We start from the raw sequence: 22,938 nt of genomic DNA on the forward strand, positions 1-22,938 counted from the left end.
GTGCGCGACTGCAGAAAATGAAAGTCGACGTGGCTTATTTTATTTCCTTCTTTTCCTTAGCCATTACGTGGCTTTATTTGATGTTTCTTTTATTTGACTTATACAATGCTTTGCTTTTTCACAAAACGTCGCGCACAACTCTCTTCGGCAAGGAAAAACGACGAAGCTAGGGCACGCCGTCCTCGCCGCGAAGCTGTTCTCTCGGCCGCGAAGCTTCGCCGCGAAGCTGTTCTCTCGCCCGCAAAGCTTCGTAGCGAAGCTAGGGTAGCGAGGCGACGCTCTCTGTGCTCATCAACTCTCACAGCGACGAAGCGAAGCTCTACATTCTCGCCCCGACGCTCGCCGCATCCTCTCACAGCGAAGCTTTCCCTCCCTGTGCGGTGTCCTCTTCCCTCGACGGTGAAGCTTCGTAGCGAAGCTAGGGTAGCGAGGCGACTCTCACAGCGACGAAGCAAAGCTCTACATTCTCGAATCTTCCAGATCGAGCTCTCTTCGCCACACCAAAGGGACAAAGAGTTAGGGCACGCCGGCCTCGCCAACGCGGAGCTAGGGCACGAAGCTAGGGCGATCTCTGTCGGCAAACCTCCGACGCGAAGCTAGGGCACGAAGCTTCCAGATCGAGCTCGTCACCACCTCTATGTAAGGCTAAATGATCTTTGTGGCCAGTTTGTTATCTCGAAAGCTTTATTTGTTTAAAAAATCTTCTAACTTGATGATAGATTGAGAAAGGTAGGTTGTTGTCACATACATATTGTCTTGTTTTTTCCTGCAGGACCTTTGCCTTTTATTTGTTGCAGCTATAATAACCACTGGTATTTCCAAGAAAATCAACAACATGGATCTTTGTATATATATAATTACATTTTTCTAATGGCACTAGTATTTTTGTTGCGTATATTTTAACCATTAATAATTTGATCACAATATACTGTTTTAATTTGATTAGGTAAAACATACAATACAATGGCCACATGTTAGAGATCTAATATTTATAGTTTATTTACAAGAACAAATTATAACCTCTTTATTAATTTATTTTTACCTTCCAAAAATGAAGTGTTATAATTATGGTTCCTTAGTCAAATGAAGTGTTATGAATAAAATTTAGTTAATAATAGCGAAATATTAAATTGAAAATTTATGTTTTGTCTATCGGTTGCATCAATATTATACTAATCAGTTATTTATGAAATTTCTCTACAATTGACATGTCTCATTTGGATTTCAATATTTTTTCTTTGATAACTTATATTCTTTTGGTTCTAGATTTTACAGGAAACTTGCAAAACTTCGACTATTTATTTCCAAAAATTGAAAAAATTATTCAGTTGAAAGATGCATTGAAAGAGCTAGAACATCAGTTGGATTCTCTTATGATCAGTGATGATAATGATGATGATTAGGCATGCTGTTTCAAGTCGTTATATGAGTTGAATTTCAAACACTAATTTTATTTTGAGTAGTTGCAAGTGTTGTATTGAAATCAGAATGATACTTTAAGCTGAATTGGTTTCATGATGTGGTTTGTTGCTATGCACCTTGAGAATTAATGATTTGGATCAAAATATTGTTAATGCTAATAGTTTTAGCGTACTGTATGTTTGCTTGATGGTTATAATCGTCTCTTGCAATTGGAAATGTTATATGGAAATATTATCTGGATTGCAATTGGAAATGTTATCTGGAAATAGTTGTAGCCATCGCAGCTTTTATTTACTCCAGATTGTGGCCTGGTATCATTCATATTAATGCAACTAATGACATGGTTTTCTTTACCATGATGTTACTTCTCTATGTCATGCATTTACATCAACTAGCTCATCTCTATCTGCTCTTTAACTGCTGATCCACAGCTTAATCTGAGGAATCTAGAGTGCCACACGCTCAGTTTCCCAACTAGCTTGGATTTGTAACCTGGCATTCCAGACCTTCGAATCGCTGCTAAGTTAATTTGACTTTCGACAGCTGCTGATGGTACTATGTTGTTTTCTTTCTTGCCATGCTCAGTATGGTTGTTTCAAGTATAGATTGTGTTCTATCTTTGTTTCAACTGCATCTGAAAGTTTTTTGAAGTTTTTGGTCTCTTGCAAATGTATCAGTTTCTTAGTTTTGTTTGAAGACTTTTTGTTGAGAAAATTAAACTCTTTTTTAATGTACATCCAATGCTTTATTGCAAATTCTCATCCCTTACACTTCAATTGCCATCGTAAATTCCCTGTCCCTATCTCTCATCTACATACTAGAACTTTGAATTCAACTGTGGACTTCAAAGACGACACTTACAAACGCCTTATGCTCAGTCACTCTAGATAGTACTTCTAGCTACCCTCTCTTTGTCTACGACTATAATCACAAGGTTATACGAGAAGATACATCTTCGAGCTATTATCAAAACAAGCAGCTGTGAAATGTCGGCATCCAAAATTCCGGTCTATTCGGCTCACTCTCGAGTTGAGGGATGGAGGAAACAGGAACCAAGCAAAGCCCTTTGCTCCTCAGCTTATACACCTCTGACTCCACCGTCGTCTCCATCTTTCCGTCCCACGAACTATCCTGCTCCTAAAAACACATAAACTATTATTTTTTTTTTTTACAAAAATAAAACGGTTTCTTATTGACAATTTGATTGTTCTATCTATACCTTGATGGCACTCAACCTCAAGTATGGATCACTCAGCAGCTGCATTGTCATGGCAGACAATAAAAATAAATGAAAAAAAATATTCACAAATATTTATTATTATTATTATTATTTTACACAAAATTAGGCTTTGCAATATTATGATATTTGCAGTTCTTACCTGCACTTGCTCCTGTAAAATCCTGATGTAAGTTATGGTTTCCATCAAAACTGAAGCTTGATCTGTCTGCCAGAAATAAAATTCCATAAAACAAATTAACATTAATTTCGATTGTGTGCATTGTTCATCCAAATCTTGTGAAAACAGGCTTGCTTGCTCAGATGACATCTGTATAATAAATTGATTAGCTCATAACCTACTAGAACAAAGCTTTATATAGGAATAACTAAAATAGAATGATAAAAGATAAGTTGCCACCTTATGCTAAACGCCAATTATAGCAAAATGAAGCAAATGAAAATCAGCACACTTGAAGAAACGGGGAAGACAGAGAAATGAGAATCAGCATCCAGCAAAGACATCATAATCAAGCAAATGAAGAATAAAAGAAATTTGAATTACCTTAAGAGGTGGGCTGAGACATTCAAGGTAATAAGTTTGAGGACAACTATCACAACAAAGCAAATTGCCTCCTAGATCGCACACAGCGCATTCATAGTAATGCTACAAGAATACAGAGAAACAGGAAAAGAAGTGTGAAAATGATGAAAGCATTGGACAAGTATATAATGATTCTAATGACTTGGATGGCAGTGAGGCGAGGCAAAAATAATTGAACCGTGTCCACTTGGATGGAAATAATAGGAGAGAAAAATGAATTTACCAGCATCTTCAATTGACTTGGATGACTGTGAGGCGAGGGAAAAATTGGCAGCCTTTGGATCACCTCAAATGATAGTGAAGAAGCATAACAAAGCAACAGATATGCAGTCTGCACAGCATACCTGCCAGCACAGCAGTCTGCATAACAAAGCAACAGATAACAAATTCAGCTGCTATAGATTTCAAAAACTTTTAATTAATGTAATTCATACCTGCCATCACAGCAGTCTGCACAGCGCATTCTCTAAGTCCCGCAGGGTACAGATAGAGTTACCTGTTGCTATTAATCTACTAGTCTCAAAATAAATTTGCAAAGACTGACAACAATTGGAGCAATTTTTGATGAAATTTACATTGACAAATTTAAATAGCAACATCCACTTTCCATACAGAAATGCTTAAAGACAGAAATGCTTAAAGAGTTCAAAATAGTCTAATCAAAGGTGAAAAGTATCAATTGCTTGTTTAAATAGATACGGAAATAAGAAATAAGTAAAGAGTTCAAAACAGCCCGCTCAAATGTTTCTATTTCTGCATCACCAACTGAAGCTTGTTTCGGTTTCTGCATCAATCAATCAACAATTAATTATGCCAAATCTAAATAATGCCAAATATTTAATCCTTGTAAAAAACATCATGGACAAACCAATTGTACCAATTGTAGAATGATGCCTACCTGCTTTCTTATTTGCTAACGAATATTGTTAGAACCTACAATAATAAAGACAATTATTAATTCTAATATCTCAATCAATCAACCACTAACTTTAAATTAAACTTTAATAGTACTTGCCTGCTATAGATGCCAATTCTTCTTCATATGTGTCATCATCGCTGTTATGATGATTATCCAAAGTTGATCTGACAATCAACACCATGTCAAATATACATATTTAATAAAAGATGATTTGCAAATAAAATTATTATACAAATGGAGAATTAATCGACACATACCCTTGTTGTAAAATGGGGCAATTGCGCTTGTCATGTGACACACCTCGATGCCCACATCCACGACATAACCGGGACTTTGAGGTTGACTTCTCCTTTGATGATTTCAATCTCTTCCCACATCTCTTTGTTCTTACTAAAGAAGGATCAATAATATTAGGGGACTCATCCATAGATTTCTTCCTTTGACCTCTATTGTCACATGTTTTACTAATATTCATCTCTTGAATTTTATTGTAAATACAATCTAATTGCTCATCCAAGAAGTTTGTCCCCTCATCTGTCAAAGATGCATCATCAATTAATACTGAAGCTTTATAAGATAACCTTGAGTGCCTTGACATCAAAACCCTATCTGGATCATCAATAAAACTTTGCACCCCCAAAGCATATATTGCTCCAACCTTTGCATCTCGTGTCCATCGTTTGAGTATATACTTATCAGGCAAATGAAACACCTGGTTGATACGAAAAAAAGCTAACATATGCCTGCATGGAATGCCATCAAACTCAAATTTCCTACAGCTACAGGATATGTTATCCCTCTGTTTGTCATGCGTGAGAACCCTTGGTTTGGAGGAAGAACAACTTTGAAAATTCATCACATGATAAACAACTGAGTCAAGTCCTATAAATACTTGTTGCACATAATAACCATGACTCTCACTCATTTCACTTTGAAACTCCACCCATTTTTTTTTTGTATACAACTTAACCATTTGAGATTCCATTGGCCAATTTGTCTTAATCCTAGGATGCTCATTCATATCAATATGATCTGCAACTAATTCATTGTGTCTTTGGTGTCTCAGTGCCCTATTGAAACGGATGATAAAGTCCATCAATGAGTTTTTATTTGAGACATATCTCTTGAAAAAAGCATGAGAGCCTTCAGATCTCTGACTACTTGACATTCCAGCACAAAATACATGACTAAAATAAGCTGGCACCCACTTATGTCGCAATTGATACATCAAAGATAACCAATCATTTTTCTCTAAATTAGCACACTTGATAACCTCTTCCCATGAATTCTCAAATTCATCAGGCGTTGTAGAATTTCTAATAACATTATTTATACTTTGATAGTAGTCACGAAAAGTCAAAGGATGCAATTTTTCTGGAAATTTGTTCAGTATGTGCCACAGACAATATCGGTGCACTGTTTGAGGGAAAACTTGGGCAATGGCTTTTGTCATAGCAGGATCCTGATCAGTGATAATCACATTTGGTGCACCTTTAGGCATGGCTTCTATGAACTTGTTAAACAGCCATACAAAAGATTCAGTCTTCTCATCACTTATAAAGCCACAACCAAAAATAATTGTCTGGTGATGATGATTCACTCCTACAAATGGTGCAAAAATCAACCCATATTTGTTGGTGTTATATGTTATATCAAATACAACCACATCACCGAATACACTATATGCCGTTCTTGATACATGATCAGCCCAAAAATATCTACTGAATCTGTTATCTGAATCAGTCTGGTATTCAAAGAAAAAAGCTGGATTTTTCTCTTTCTCAGATGCAAATAGCTCGATTAGTGTTTCAGCATCGATACCTTTTTGTTCATCCCTTAGCTCTTTCTCAAAATTTCTAATATCTCTTTCTGTACATCCTACTTGCTCGGGCCCTCCATATTCTATCTCTAATAATCGCATTTGTTGGCAAGTTGGCACATTGGCTTCTGAAAACCGTTGAGTCAATGCTTTTTTTGCTGCTGAAACAGTACGATGTGAGCGTAGCAAATGCACCTTTGAAGGAGTCGAAAGTAGATGATTATGACCTTCTGTGAAATTAGTGACAACCCATGCAGATCCAGTTTGTTTCTTGACAAGTGAAATCTTTGACTTACAACCAGTTCTAACTTCACCACGTGTTCTTTCCCTTGTCCGTTGATCACCCTTTGCTTGTTTATTCCGTTGATCATCCGTATGACCTTCTTTAAAGCATACAAATGTTTTCCACACAACCTCATTTGTTATCTTATTTTTCTTGCTACTATTTATCCTGGCACTAAATCCGGATTCGCGTGCATATTGGTTATAGAATAAAAAAGCCTCATCTATTGATGAGAATTCCATCCCATTTTTTGGCTTTCGATCATCTGCAACTTGAGGAATGTATAGCTGATCTTCACTATGATTTTCACCCATTGCTAAGAAATTTCAGATGTAGATGAAATGAAATTCTGCATATCATTATCAAATAGCCAGAAAAAATATTGTAAGAGTGATACTTCAAGCTCATGCATGCAACCCGAACAAAAACACAAAGATAACAATAAGACAAAAAAAAACACAATCAGTTGCTAGAAAAGCAGATGTGACTTTTTATATAACGAATACAAATTGATGTAAGGACTCTTAGTAAAGAAAAAGAAATATTATAAAATTGCACATTTCCTCAATTATAAATAGCTAAAAATCTCAATTGAATCGTTAACCAAAATCAGTTGTTAACCACCGGATTGCCCAAACTCATCTTGAATCTTACTATTAATTATCTGCCATGGTGATTAGCTGTCAAGTTGCTAAACAAAAACATAAATTTTAATATTAAGCTTTGTATCATTTCATTTAGGAATGGGTAAGAAAAATGGATCTTCTAAAGTCGCATGAAAATTGAAACAGTGTGATCCTTTAGATACATGTCAAGAAAAATGAATTGCAAATAGAAATGAGGTATAGGAGTCTCACATAGAGGGGCGAAACTAGGGCTAGAAGTCGATAGAAAACCCTATATGCCTGGAGAGGAAATGACAGTGAGCCGGAACAATGAAGGAGAAACTTTGCTGCAGTCGCCTCGCTACCCTAGCTTCGCTACGAAGCTTCACCGTCGAGGGAAGAGGACACCGCACAGGGAGGGAAAGCTTCGCTGTGAGAGGATGCGGCGAGCGTCGGGGCGAGAATGTAGAGCTTCGCTTCGTCGCTGTGAGAGTTGATGAGCACAGAGAGCGTCGCCTCGCTACCCTAGCTTCGCTACGAAGCTTTGCGGGCGAGAGAACAGCTTCGCGGCGAAGCTTCGCGGCCGAGAGAACAGCTTCGCGGCGAGGACGGCGTGCCCTAGCTTCGTCGTTTTTCCTTGCCGAAGAGAGTTGTGCGCGACGTTCTGTGAAAAAGCAAAGCATTGTATAAGTCAAATAAAAGAAACATCAAATAAAGCCACGTAATGGCTAAGGAAAAGAAGGAAATAAAATAAGCCACGTCGACTTTCATTTTCTATAGTCGCGCACAAGCGCGGAAATGAAGTCCCGCAGGATATCACCATTGTATATATATATATATATATATATTCGTTTCAACTCTTTAAATTTAAAATTTTAATAATAAAAATCAATCAACATTAATATTTAAAATTTTTGAAAATCGAAATCTGTGCTACGCTGGGTCGCTCTCTCTCGAGTCCTTACGCCAACCCCAATACGCTACCCAAACAGAATCTTACGTGGGTCGGAAGCTGTCCGGCCAGTTTCTTCAACCACAAGGCAGATGGGTACGACGTGCTGGCCCACGCGAAGGGTAGAAATGACACGACGGAAAGGAAACACTACGAAGGACGAGGCATATCCACAAAGTGGGACCGTTTTCTAGAAAACCTCCAATAAATAAATGGCACGTGGGATGGCTGCGGATGAAACAGCTCAACCGTTCATTTTAGAGAATGGCAGAACGCTGCTCTTCACTTCCTCTTTCTCTCTGCTTTCCTGCTACTCTCCGTGTCTCTCTTTCGTGCATCTGCTCCATCGAGAGCTCATATTCCGAAAACCTAATCTGAGCGTAGTCTCTGTCTTCCTCAAGCTTTGATCCATATCTTTGATCGCTCGAGTTCCTTCGGCCGAAGAGGAGTGGCAGTGGGAGCGGAGAAGGTGGCGACGGCAATGGAGTGCTTCAGTCGCGCGAGCACCGCTGCAATATCCGTACATGCTGATGAGTGGATTTTTCGAAGGCGGAGGATTCCAGTTACGGGGCAGAAGCTTCTTCGAAGCCAGCGGCGCCGGTCGCTGGCCTTGCTCAGGGTGCGGGCCGTAGTTGGAGGCGGCGCGGACAGCTGCGTCGCCACCAGGGACGAGGTCTCTGGAGTGGAAGAGTTTGCGGACGAGGAGGATTTCGTTAAGGCGGGAGGGAGTGAGCGGCTGTTTGTCCGAATGCAGGAAACTAAACAAATGGAGAGACAGAGCAAGATCGCAGATAAGGTTTTATCTGGCTTCTCTTTTATACACTGATGTGATCCTTTCTTTTTTCAATTTTTTTCCCCTATCCCTCTGTTTGTTGTTCATGGACGTCAAACCAAGTTCTAATTCATTTCTCCTTATCGCGGCATACAATGTTAAATCTTTTTACTCTCAACGTTAAGCACTTTAGAAAGTGACAGGTTGACATGAATGAGGTGCCTGAACTGTGGAAGATAAGTCTATGCCTGAGGTTCAACCTCGTTATGATAAATCAGAAAATCACGGATTGTAGCCTAGTTTTGTAATGGACTTATGTTATATTGTGAAATCATCACTAATATTTTTCAACTAAATTCCCAATTGTAGCTGATATGAGCCAAAACATTTATTTTTTATTCCTTTTTCTAGACTTTTCAAGGAAATTTAGAATACCATTTTAGTTGAGAAAAGTGCCCTTTGCTAATAAGTTTGAAATCCTAAAAAGATGATAGAAGTTAGATTTCCAGCATCTTTTCTCAAAATGTTTGAGAAGGTAAGATGGCTAGAGCTGACTTTTCATTGTAAGCTAAAGAAATGCTTATGAGTGAATATGCATTTATTTTTCCTTCAGGTATTGACATGAATTTCATATGATATCATTTGACCACAAAAATGTGTCAATGTAGCAAGGATTGCCAGAATACCATCTTTAGCACACTTGGCATCCAAGTACTAATTAACTCATATACATTGAAACAACCACGGGAGCATGTGACCAAATTGGATAATCATGGTTCATCTATAACATTTCGCTGTATGACCAATATATTTAGTGCTTCTTCATTGTTGCATGAACTTTCAATTTATACTAGAGAGTGAAGTTACAGGAAAACATTACGATGTAACAGATTTGCTAATCTTTGTGAATTAACAGAAGGAATAGTACCAGTGTACAGGTAGTGTGTATTAGTTTTTAGATATTTGTGTAATGTTGAATTCATCTTAATGTATAATTCACTTTTGTTTGGACTAGTATGTTTTCTATCTAATAAAAGTAGTTGCAAATCCTTCTTTCAGCTATTGCCTATATCTGCTGAGGGTTCTACATTGGATTTAATAATAATTGGCTGTGGTCCAGCTGGTCTTTCTCTTGCTGCAGAATCAGCTAAAAAAGGATTGCAAGTTGGTCTCATTGGACCAGATCTTCCATTTACCAATAATTATGGTGTGTGGGAAGATGAGTTTAAGGGTAAGTATTCTATCATCTTTTCATATATTGGCAAATTTTCTTCTCTCTTAGAGTATGAATTAGTTTTTATAGTTTAATTTTTTTTTTGTCTTGCTGACAAAAGATACTTTCGAACTCTTCTTCTTAATTTTATACTGGAGACTACATTATTATCATACTTCATCAAGCCAAAAGAGATTTTATCAGAAATCATAAATTCAAAGGAATTAATCCCTTCAACTGTACAGTTTTTACCAAGTCGGATAAGATATATGCTGCACATAATCTTACTAAGTTGTTTATAATTGAAATTTGTCATTGTTAATCATAAAAATGGGATGAGAATGACATCCAATTATTATATTAAATGGATAATCCGTGCACGAAGCTCTTGCCAATGCAGGTCTCGGATATTAAATTGAAAAGGGTCAGGCCACATTGGGTCTATTATACACAGCTTTACCCTGCATTGTAAGAGGCGGTTTCCACCACTCGAATATGTGACCACAACGTCATATGACAATAACTTTACGATTGCACCAAGACTTTCCTTCTGTTCTATTATTATACTAGATGCTAAAAAAATAAAATGTTCAAGTCATAGCGGACACAAGATAGAAATGGATCTTGACAATAGAGGATAACTTCAGTCCAATTGGTCCTGTATTAATCTGATTTGACTAAATTATTAACCAATTTCTTCCTTTTACCAAGTAATTACTTTTTGAAGACAAAGCATCAAGATTGGACTACAGTTATCTGAGCTTGATCCTAATAAGCTAGAATTCAACCACCCATGAAATAAAGTTGAACCTATATGTTAAGTTGATGCTGACTGGGTTCGAGCATATCTAATGGTAGTAAAGCAGCATTTGTATGAGACAAAGTGGGTCTGTACTATCTTTTCCAAAAGCCATTTGGATGTGGTCAATATGTTTTCTCACTCCATGAGAACATTATGATTTTTATTACTAATGGATTAACTTGTAAGTTTTACGCTTGTGTGTATATCCAATGATTTCTCACTGGAGTGATGGTAAAAAAGCCTGATTTCGCACATGCATGACTTGCCAGCATAATAATTTCCTCTAGATGCTAAGAAATTTTGAATGAGTTCAAGTCAATTTAGTATGAATAGGCAACCACCTATCAAGCATTCACCTGAAAGCAAATGTACACTTGAAGAAAGATATGGTGCCACACTTACTTGAGAGCTATGTTACATGCTGATAAATCTAAAATAATCATTCTTAAATGTATTTGAGTATTGTTATCAATTTGAGAATTTGCAACATGTGACATTGGGAAGATCTTGGTTAACCCTTAGCCAACAGACTTAGGTTAGAAATTCAAATAGATATTGGACTATCCTCAACACAAGGAAATTTCTCACAAAGTTGTAGAGAGTAAATACTACTTGAGCACAAAATTTCATAGACGAAAACACACAGACCTAGATTGAAGAGGGAATTAAAGATTCAAATTAACATCTTAGAAGACTTTACAAAAACACACTTTATCGCATGTTGAGGTTTGACAAGTTGCAAGGTAGAATACTCATTGACACAAGTACAATTGGCATGGGAGAGAATACCCATACCTAACATGATTGAGGTTTGATAATTTACTGAACTGGCTAGATCGCAATTGTGTCGCTCGACACAATGCAAGATTTCAAACCATAATTGGTTCTCTTTTATAGTTGTGTGATTTTTTTTGTCTTAGTTCTACATCAAAATGAAAAGTATTGTTGGAATCGGAGCACAGCGGAAGACCTATACTAAATCATGAATCTCTTCGTGGTACATATAGTTTTAAATAAAAATAACATAAAAACATGCCTATCAAGGACCTATACTAAATCATGAATCTCTTCGTGGTACATATAGTTTTAAACAAAAATAACATAAAAACATACCTCGAGTCCTTGATAGGCATGTTTTTATGTTATTTTTGTTTAAAACTATATGTACCACGAAGAAATCCATGATTTAGTATATATCTTCTGCCGTGCTCCGATTCCAACAGTGGTATCAGAGCCAATTCGTGGTTGGATCGTATAATACGAAGCCTCTTCTTCTAAATTTATTTGAGGAATCAGTGTTTCGAGAGATTTCAAAGAAATCTTAATTTCTTTATTTCAAGTTATATGCCTTAACATTTCATGATAGAAATGAATTTTGTCTAAAAACCTGTAAAGTAATACATATTGTAATTTAGGTATAAATTTCTTATGGCATAAGTTGATTAATATGTTAAAATCTCCGAGACCCTATTTGTCTTAAAAGACTATAAGGATTAATGGAGATAAATCTCGTAATGAGATTGTGCAAATGCACAAGAAGTTAATTATGATGAGACATTTTAATAATTATAAAATCCCTTAAATATATTAAAGTCAAAATTTGTTAAAAGCCCTCCACTAATAACTATGATGATAGTTAGAGTTTTTACATAAGTTGGTACAACTCAGCCGCGGGTTTGTGTTAAAACATCTATATTTATCATAATTATTAGTGGGTCGACTTAACTCGAATTCGTTGACATGTTTAGCTAAGGTCAATTGATTTGAGGGACAAGTGTTAAGAATATAAGGCTCAACAAGAATATATTGAAAGTCACATAGATTTGTGATTGACAAGTTAAGGCCTACTTGATGATGTAGCATGTAGGTATAACTCAGCTATGTGCATTCTATATGATTCAGGATTTCGGTCCTATTAGGAATTGTTATCAACTAATTTCTGATTCTAACAGGGAGGGCTGTTGGACTTGAATAAAATAATAGGAGTTATAAAATCCTTTATTAAATATATTCCACAAATACTAAAACTTTGTTTTAAATTTTAGATGACAAACACAAGTACCTTATCACTGCGAAGCATTCTCGAGAAAGAGAATATCCTCCTTGGTTCCAACTACTTGGATTGGTATAGGAAACTAAAAATCGTCTTAAACATGCGAGGAAAATTTACGTGCTCGAAGATGAACCTACATCCGATGCTTCAGACGAAGATCAGCCATATTATTCTCAATATATGACAGATGCATTGATGTGCAATGCATCATGTTGTCTTCTATGTCTCCCGAGTTGCAGAGATATCATGAGAACATGAGTGCTAGGGATATTAGGAAATAATTATTATAAGTAAATAGTTTTTTGTTTCCTAGTTATTAGATAATAATTATTATTAGAAAATAGTTATTTGTTTCCTAGTTATTAGAGAATAATTATTATTAGAAAATACTTATTGTTTTCCTAATTTATGTATTTTTCCTATTTTCACTTGTAATGGTATTTATATATACCATATGCTATCATTAATAATATGTGAATTCTATCGTCAATATGGTATCAGAGCCTAAGCTTAACAGCAACCTTTTTTTTTCTCTCTTTCTTTTCTCCACAATACCTACCAGCCGCCTTCTACAATGCTGCCGCCGACGACATCAACCGCCGGCTCCAGCCGTCTTCTACAATGGCTGCCATCGACGACATCACCCGTCGACTATCTCTCACAAATACTCCGGATTCTCCAGTCTCTCTTGTGGTTCTCAACGTTAATGCTCAGGCACCGTTGAAACTCACCACCTCCAATTATTCTGCCTGGTGCTTGCAGTTCACGTCTCTTCTATTCGGATATGACTTACTGGGTTTTGTTGATGGCTCACGTCCCTACCCCCCTACGCAGATAACGCCTACAGATGCCATGCTCCCTCAGGCGAATCCTCATCATATTCTCTGGCTCCGCTAGGATCAACTTCTCCTCAATGCTATTATAGGTTCGATGTCTCCTACTCTTGTGCAATTTATGTCTTCATCAACTTCATCTAGAGACGCATGACAGACGCTGGAGAGAACCTACGCCACTTCCTCACGTGGCAGGATTATGACTCATCGTCAAAATCTTGCTAGCCCTCAACAGGGTAACAGATCTATCACTGATTATATGCAGGACATCAAAAGAAATATTGACGCTCTTGCGCTTATGAATGTCAAAGTTGACTTTGATGATGCTCTTCGACTGAGGTTGAATATCGTGTCATTGCCTTTGCAGTAACTGAGATCCAATGGATTAAATCACTTTTGACAGATCTGTTTCTTCCGGTTATTACGCTTGCTGCACTTTTTACTGATAATTTGGGTGCCACGTACCTTTCAGCTAATCCTGTTTTTCACTCTCGGATGAAGCATCTGGCTATTGACTATCACTTTGTTCGTGATTTGGTGCGAGCCTCTGAACTACGAGTTACTCATATTCCTGCTAAGGATCAGTTGGTTGATGCACTTACAAAGTCGCTTTCTCAACCTCGGTTGTTTGCTATTTGCAGCAAGATTGGTGTCATTTCTGGGACACCATCTTGAGAGGGCGTATTAGGAAATAATTATTATAAGTAAATAGTTATTTGTTTCTTAGTTATTAGGGAATAATTATTATTAAAAAATAGTTATTTGTTTCCTAGTTATTAGAGAATAATTATTATTAGGAAATACTTATTGTTTTCCTAATTTATGTAATTTCCCTATTTTCACTTGTAATGATATTTATATATACCATATGCTATCATTAATAATATGTGAATTCTATCGTCAATAAGGGAGATTGATCAGCACTTGCATGAACTCTTCCAAGAAAGTGCGAGAGTAGAGAGGTATGAAACCTCTCGAGCACTATTGCGTACCATGCTGGAGGAAGGGAACCAAGTTGAGTCTCATGTATTCAAGATAATCGGTTACATAGAGAGGCTTGAGAGCTTAGGTTTCAAATTGGACCAGGGCTTAACTATTGATCTGGTCTTATCATCACTACCTCCATCATTTTTCCAGTTCGTGTTGAACTTCAACATGAACAAGAGCATGGACAAGAGTTTGATGAACTGATGGTAATGCTGAAAACTGCTGAGAAGGATATGAAGATAAATCCTTCATTGCATGTAATGATGGTCAGAAAGACCAACAAGCGTCCTAGCACTAGGAAATTTCATCCCAAGGCTAATGCAGTGAAGAATCCTAGATATCAAGCTCAGAAGAAGCTTAAGAAAGGGATGCATGTACCCGAATCTGATGAGTAGGAGGCCATGTGCTTCCATTGTGGCAAGAAAAGTCACTAGAAGAAAAACTGCTATATTTTTATGAAGAAGAATGCCAGTGGAGCGGATGATAGAGTGCAATCTTTCTGTTTCTTCATCATGGGTCATAGATTCAGGAAGTAGTTCTCACATTTGTGCGAATATATAGGGTCTAAGTGACTGCAGACAGTTGTCCAAGGGCGAGATGGACCTACAAGTAGCTAATGGAGTGAGAGTTGTTGCGTTAGCTGTAGAAACTTATTCAATAAATTTGTCTAATGGATTTGCTTTGAATTTAGAAAATTATTATTTTATTCCTAATTTCTCAAAGAATATCATTTCAGTGTTGAGTTTGGACGCTAAGGGATTTGTTTTTCAATTCAAGGATAAGTTATGTTCCTTTTATTTGAACAATGTATTCTATAGGAATGACTCATTGAATAATGGTCTTTATGTTCTTAACTTAGATGAACCGATTTATTGTATTGAAACAGAAATTGCATGACTCAAACTTGACATATCTCTGGCACTATAGACTTGGTCATATAACCCAGAAACACATCGCTAGATTACTCAGTAATGGGTATTTGGACTCTTTTGAATTAGAGCCCATAAATAAATACAAAGCATGTTTACAAGGAAAAATGACCAAGAAGCTTTTAACCAATATAGGTGAAGGAGCAAAGGAACCACTAGAACTCATACATAGTGATGTTTGTGGGACATTGCAAGTTCAAGCTAGAGGAGCGTATACCTACTTCGTGACTTTTACTGACGATTTAATTAGATATGAATATATCTACTTAATAAGACATAAGTCTGAAACTCTAGACGAGCTTAAGGAGTTTAAGAATGAGGTAGAAAATTAACTTGGCAAGAAGATTAAGGCCGTGAAAGCGAGGTGGCGAATATCTAAGCCAAGAGTTCATTAATTACCTAAAAGAGTGTAGGATAATTTTTCAACTTACACCTCCTAGAACGCCAGAGTGGAACAGTGTTTCGGAAAGGAGAAATCACACACTCATGGATATGGTTAGATTAATGATGAGTCATGCAAGCCTTCCAATGTTATTTTGGGGCTATGCCTTAGAAACAGTAGCATACATACTTAACCAAGTTCCAACCAAGACAGTTAATAAGACTCCTTATGAATTATGATTTGGAAAGAAATCAAATTTATCTTACCTTAAGATATGGGGTTGTAATGTTTACGTGAAGAATGAAAATTCTAATAAGCTCGTAGCAAGATCCATAAAATGTACATTTATAGGTTATTCCAAAGCTACAATGGGATATTATTTTTATCTCCCAAGTGAGCACAAAGTGATTGTTGCTCGATATGCTACTTTCTTGGAAAGAGAGTTTATTTCTAAAGAAAGGAGTGGGAGTAAAGTAAGTCTTGAAGAAATTATAGACTCTACAAATAGGTTGGAAGATGAACAGTTGGACAATGAGATAATGCCACAAGTACAAGTGTCTCCTTCATCCGAGACTGCTCAAGAAACATGAGATCAACGTAAGTCTACAAGAATATACTGAGAGTCAAACAGATACGGTTGGTTGGTAACCCAAGATGAGGAAGTGCTACTCATCAAAAATGATGAACCGTCGACTTATGAGGAAGCAGTTGCTTCAAATGATTATAAGAAATGGCTAGAAGCCATGAAATCTGAAATGGACTCTATGCACACCAACCAAGTTTGGGAGTTGGTTGATGTGCTGGGGTAAAACCCATAGGGTGCAAATGGATTTTCAAGAAAAAGATTGACATGGAAGAGAACATAAGTACCTATAAAGCTATGCTTGTGGCAAAGGGTTTCAATAAACGTCAAGGAATTGACTATGATGAAACGTTTTTGCTCGTTGCAATGCTTAAGTTCATTAGGATTTTGCTACCTATAGCAGCTTACAAGGATTACGAGATTTGACAAATGAATGTTAAAACTGCTTTCCTAAATGGAAGGTTAAGGAGGAAGTATCTATGGTACAACCTCCCGATTTTATAAAATCAAAGAACGCCAATAAGTTATGGAAGCTCAAGAAGTTCATTTATGAACTAAAACAAGTATCTCGGAGTTGGAATATGCGATTTGGCGAAGCCATTAAAGATTTTTCTTTTGTCAAAAATCCAGAAGAATATTGTGTTTACAAGAAGATTACTGGAAGTTAGAGTACGTTCCTAGTGTTGTATTTTGATGATGTACTTCTTATAGGCAATAACATCCCTAGCCTAGAATCTACCAAGACTTGGTTAGGAGAGTGTTTCTCAATGAAAGATCTTAGGGATGCAACCTATATCTTAGGTATTAGAATATACCGAGATAGACAAAGCATGTAACTAGGGTTGAGTCAAGGTACATACATTGACAAAATGCTGAATAGATTCGGTATGCAGGACTCCAAGAGAGGATATTTACCAGTGTCACATGGTGTACATCTTTCAAAGCCTATGTGTCCAAGAATACAAGAGGAAAGAAGTAAAATGGATAAGATATCTTATGCTTCAGCTATAGGGTCCATAATGTATGCTATGATATGCGCTCGACCAGATATCTCGTATACATTAAGTATGAGGAGTAGATGTCAGTCAGATCCTGGAGAGGATCATTGGACCGTGGTAAAGATTATTCTCAAGTATCTTAGAAGAACAAAGAACATGTTTTTAGTTTTCGGAGGAGACGAAGAATTGGTCGTTAGAGGATATACTGACTTCAGTTTTCAGACAAATCGGGATAATCTCAAGTCGCAACAAGGTTATGTGTTTTGTCTGAATGATGCAACTGTTTGTTGGAGGAGTTCCAAGCAAGAGATAGTTACAGATTCAACAGCTGAGTCCTAGTACATAGCAACTTCAAAGGCAGTAAAGGAAACTTTGTGGATCAAGAACTTCATAGCGGAGCTTGATGTGGTTCCTAGCATTGTTGATCTAGTTGTGCTATACTGTGACAATAATACGACCATAGCGCAGGCAAAGGAGCCAAGGTCTCACTAACAATCCAAGCATGTACTGAGGAAGTATCACCTCCTCAGAGAGATTGTTTAGAGGGGTGATGTGTTGGTTAGCAGAGTAGATACCAGCGAGAACATCGCAGACCCACTCACAAAAGTCTTAGCTCTACAGAAACATGAGACCCATGTGAGGAGTCTAGGACTGAGAGTTCATAGTGTTTGACAATAGTGCAAGTGGGAGATTGTTAGTGTGTGCACTTATATGCCAAGACACTCCTTATTTATTTTGTGGATAATTATTTCATAAAAAAAATATTTATCATTAATTATTTACTTTTCTGTACGTATATGATTAATGATAAATGATCCTGTCCGAACCTGGGTCAATGGACGCTGGGGATGTGGCGCTCCCTGCTGGATCCTCGAGTGCTCCGGCGAACCTGCAACAAAACTGAGCCGGGGGGGGGGGGGTGTCCCGGCGACGGCCCTCCGACGCTCAAGTCAGGCGAGGGAATAAGAAAGCGGCTCCGAAAATGTAGACTTGTGTACCTTCGGTTGAAGAAATGGAGGCCTTATATAGACCTCTCGAAGGAGCCTGGGCACACCAATCGAAGCGATCACCTGCTTTCGACCATGCCTAGGTGTGGGCCTGTCAGAAGGGCATCCATAAGACCATACTGCTACTGTATCAACCTTTCCGTGACGTGATGGTGGGGCCTTTAATAGTGCCATCTTGCGTACAGTCTAATCATCATGCCTTTGCTAACATATCATATCCCGAGCCGAGCGAATAGGCCGCTCGGCTAACCACGATTCCGGCCGAGCGGACACCTCCGCTCGGCCATTCGATTCCGGCCGAGCGGACACCTCCGCTCGGCCATTCGATTCCGGCCGAGCGGACACCTCCGCTCGGCCATTCGGCTCCGGTTCTTCTGCTTTGGCGTCGGAAACCCAAACCTTTGGCTGGGTAATCTCTGGTTCCGCTCGGACGGGACCCCATCTGTGGGTCCCCCATTCTTACCGCCGGATCACTTGCCTCCAGTGAGTCCGACTGACTGGACTGTGTGTCCGAGCGGGCGGTCGTCGCCTTATCGCCGCTGCTGATATCCCTTGAGTCGTTCGGCCCTCATGCCAAATTTATCCGCTCGGCTCTTCGCTTTGTATGCCTTGGCGCCCAACGTGGATGTTTGCATGTCTAAATCCTCTTGAAAATCGCGCAAGTCTTTTTCATTAAGCCGAAGCATGCGCGGTATGAGCGCGTTAATTGCGCTTGGTGACAGAGCGCCACGTGGCTCGTCTCTAGTGGCGGTGACGCTCCGTACGATGGGACGCCCTTTGTTTTGAAATGAACGGCTAGATGATGAGCTCGTCGGCGCGGATATTTATAGCCGGTCGGCGCGGCTCTCGATCTTTAACGACGGGACTCGTCGGCGCGGATATTTATAGCCGGCCGGCGCGGCTCTCGATCTTTAACGACGGAGCTCGTCGGTCTTCCGCTCGGGGATTTATAGACGCCGGCCCGTCTCTCGATTTTTAACGTCGGAGCTCGACGGCGCGGATATTTATAGCCGGTCGGCGCGGCTCTCGATCTTTAACGACGGAGCTCGTCGGTCTTCCGCTCGGGGATTTATAGACGCCGGCCCGTCTCTCGATTTTTAACGTTAGAGCTCGACGGCGCGGATATTTATAGCCGGTCGGCGCGGCTCTCGATCTTTAACGACGGAGCTCGTCGGGCTTTTAAGCCTAATTTGGACAACGTTTACCTGGCCGAACGGCACAGGGTCTTCGGAATTGAGCCTTTGGCTCGTACAATATACCTCCGGCTGAGCAGCTCGGGGCCTTCGTCGTCGAGCGCTTCGCTCCGATAATTTACCTCCGGCCGAGCGGCACGGGGCCTTTGGTTTTTTATGCCGATGCAAGGATATCGCACGTCCGCCCGAACGGCTTGGGCCTTCGTCCTTGAGCATTTTGCTCGAATAATTTACCTCCGGCCGAACGGCTCGGGGCCTTCGATCCTTGAGCCTTTGGCTCGGCTAATATACCTCCGTCCGAACGGTACGGGGCCTTCGATACTCGAGCGTTTGGCTCGGATAATTTACCTCCGTCCGAATGGTACGGGGCCTTCGACACTCGAGCGTTTGGCTCGGATAATTTACCTCCGGCCGAACGGTCCGGGGCCTTCGATACTCGAGCGTTTGGCTCGGATAATTTACCTCCGGCCGAACGGTCCAGGGCCTTCGATCCTCGAGCCTTTGGCTCGGCTAATATACCTCCGGCCGAACGGTCCGGGGCCTTCGATACTCGAGCGTTTGGCTCGGATAATTTACCTCCGGCCGAACGGTCTGGGGCCTTCGATCCTCGAGCCTTTGGCTCGGCTAATATACCTCCGGCCGAATGATACGGGGCCTTCGACACTCGAGCGTTTGGCTCGGATAATTTACCTCCGTCCGAATGGTACGGGGCCTTCGACCTTGAGCATTTTGCTCGAATAATTTACCTCCGGCTGAACGGCTCGGGGCCTTCGATCCTTGAGCCTTTGGCTCGGCTAATATACCTCCGTCCGAACGGTACGGGGCCTTCGATACTCGAGCGTTTGGATCGGATAATTTACCTCCGGCCGAACGGTCCGGGGCCTTCGATACTCGAGCGTTTGGCTCGGATAATTTACCTCCGGCCGAACGGTCCGGGGCCTTCGATCCTCGAGCCTTTGGCTCGGCTAATATACCTCCGGCCGAACGGTCCGGGGCCTTCGATCCTCGAGCGTTTGGCTCGGATAATTTACCTCCGGCCGAACGGTCCGGGGCCTTCGATCCTCGAGCCTTTGGCTCGGCTAATATACCTCCGGCCGAATGGTACGGGGCCTTCGACACTCGAGCGTTTGGCTCGGATAATTTACCTCCGTCCGAATGGTACGGGGCCTTCGACCTTGAGCATTTTGCTCGAATAATTTACCTCCGGCCGAACGGCTCGGGGCCTTCGATCCTTGAGCCTTTGGCTCGGCTAATATACCTCCGTTCGAACGGTACGGGGCCTTCGATACTCGAGCGTTTGACTCGGATAATTTACCTCCGTCCGAATGGTACGGGCTTCCCATCGAGCTAGGGGCTCGACTTATACACTCCCGGCCGAGCGGCACGGGGTCTTACCATCGAGCTCGGGGCTCGGCTAATATACTCCCGGCCGAGCGGCACGGGCTTCCCATCGAGCTCGGGGCTCGGCTAATATACTTCCGGCCGAGCGGCACGGGCTTCCCATCGAGCCTTTGGCTCGGTTTATACTCCCGGCCGAGCGGCACGGCTAATATACCTCCGGCCGAGCGGCACGGGGTCTTACCATCGAGCTCGGGGCTCGGCTAATATACTCCCGGCCGAGCGGCACGGGCTTCCCATCGAGCTCGGGGCTCGGCTAATATACTTCCGGCCGAGCGGCACGGGCTTCCCATCGAGCTCTTGGCTCGGTTTATACTCCCGGCCGAGCGGCACGGGCTTCCCATCGAGCTAGGGGCTCGGCTTATACACTCCCGGCCGAGCGACACGGGGTCTTACCATCGAGCTCGGGGTTCGGCTAATATACTCCCGACCGAGCCGCACGGGCTTCCCATCGAGCTCGGGGCTCGGCTAATATACTCCCGGCCGAGCGGCACGGGCTTCCCATCGAGCTCTTGGCTCGGTTTATACTCCCGGCCGAGCGGCACGGGCTTCCCATCGAGCCCTTGGCTCGGTTTATACTCCCGGCCGAGCGGCACGGGGTCTTACCATCGAGCTCTTGGCTCGGTTTATACTCCCGGCCGAGCGGCACGGGCTTCCCATTGAGCCCTTGGCTCGGTTTATACTCCCGGCCGAGCGGCACGGGGTCTTACCATCGAGCTCGGGGCTCGGCTAATATACTCCCGGCCGAGCGGCACGGGGTCTTACCATCGAGCTCGGGGCTCGGCTAATATACTCCCGGCCGAGCGGCACGGGCTTCCCATCGAGCTCTTGGCTCGGTTTATACTCTCGGCCGAGTGGCACGGGGCTTTTAGCTCGAGGAACTATAATAAATCTTACAACGGAAAGAGGATAACTGAAGAACTGATCTGCCGACCAGCGAGGGTTCTGACCCAATTCCTCGACTCCCGAATACCCGTGGAGTGATGAAGAATATATATACTTGTCGAAACGCATCATGGCTCCCTCGTCGGACCGATATCGGGGCAGGAGTTACTCCCACTTGAGTGCTGGTCGGACCCTTATTTTGCCCCCATTTCTAATGCATCTCCGGTCGTTCCTCCTGGGCTTCCGCTCGGCTTGAGCCTTCATTTCTGTTGCTCCACGAGCTTAGCCGCTCTTGCCTCATTAGGCGTCGAGTTTCTCCCCGGGCGAGGTCGTCCAGCCTCGTCCATCTATTCCGCTCGGATCGGTGCGTTCCCACGGCGCCATTGATCCTGTCCGAACACAGGTCAACGATGGGCCGATGTGGCGCTCCTCGCTGGATCCTCGAGTGCTCCGTGAAACCTGCAACAAAACCGAGCCGGGGGGTCCCGGCGACGGCCCTCCGACGCCAAGTCAGTAGCGGCTCCGAAAATGTAGACTTGTGTACCTTCGGTTGAAGAAACGGAGGCCTTATATAGACCTCTCGAAGGAGCCTGGGCACACCAATCGAAGCGATCACCTGCTTTCGACCATGCCTAGGTGTGGGCCTGTCAGAAGGGAATCCATAAGACCATACTGCTACTGTATCAACCTTTCCGTGACGTGATGGTGGGGCCTTTAATAGTGCCATCTTGCGTACAGTCTAATCATCATGCATTTGCTGACATATCATATCCTGAGCCGAGCGAATAGGCCGCTCGGCTAACCACTGTTCCCTCGCCACGATTCTGGCCGAGCGGACACCTCCGCTCGGCCATTCGGCTCCGGTTCTTCTGCTTTGGCGTCGGAAACCCAAACCTTTGGCTGGGTAATCTCTGGTTCCGCTCGGACGGGACCCCATCTGTGGGTCCCCCATTCTTACTACCGGATCACTCCAATTTGATCCTGTCCGAACCTGGGTCAATGGACGCTGGGGATGTGGCGCTCCCTGCTGGATCCTCGAGTGCTCCGGCGAACCTGCAACAAAACCGAGCCGGGGGGGTGTCC

The 22,938-nt window shown here is 41.5% G+C and overlaps 1 protein-coding gene across 1 annotated transcript in view; it reads left to right on the top strand.

Moving 5' to 3' along the window:
• The first annotated feature begins 8,089 nt into the window (after positions 1-8,089).
• Positions 8,090-22,938, top strand: part of LOC122002751 (lycopene epsilon cyclase, chloroplastic-like) — a 31,087-nt gene continuing 16,238 nt past the window's right edge. Inside the window, exons 1-2 of the mRNA XM_042558055.1 lie at positions 8,090-8,616; positions 9,652-9,823. Of these exons, the coding sequence (XP_042413989.1) occupies positions 8,302-8,616; positions 9,652-9,823 (487 nt within the window). The 5' untranslated portion in view covers positions 8,090-8,301. The remainder of the gene's footprint in view (positions 8,617-9,651; positions 9,824-22,938) is intronic.

The sequence above is a fragment of the Zingiber officinale genome, chromosome 7A, assembly GCF_018446385.1.
Source record: "Zingiber officinale cultivar Zhangliang chromosome 7A, Zo_v1.1, whole genome shotgun sequence".
NCBI classification, from domain to species: domain Eukaryota; kingdom Viridiplantae; phylum Streptophyta; class Magnoliopsida; order Zingiberales; family Zingiberaceae; genus Zingiber; species Zingiber officinale.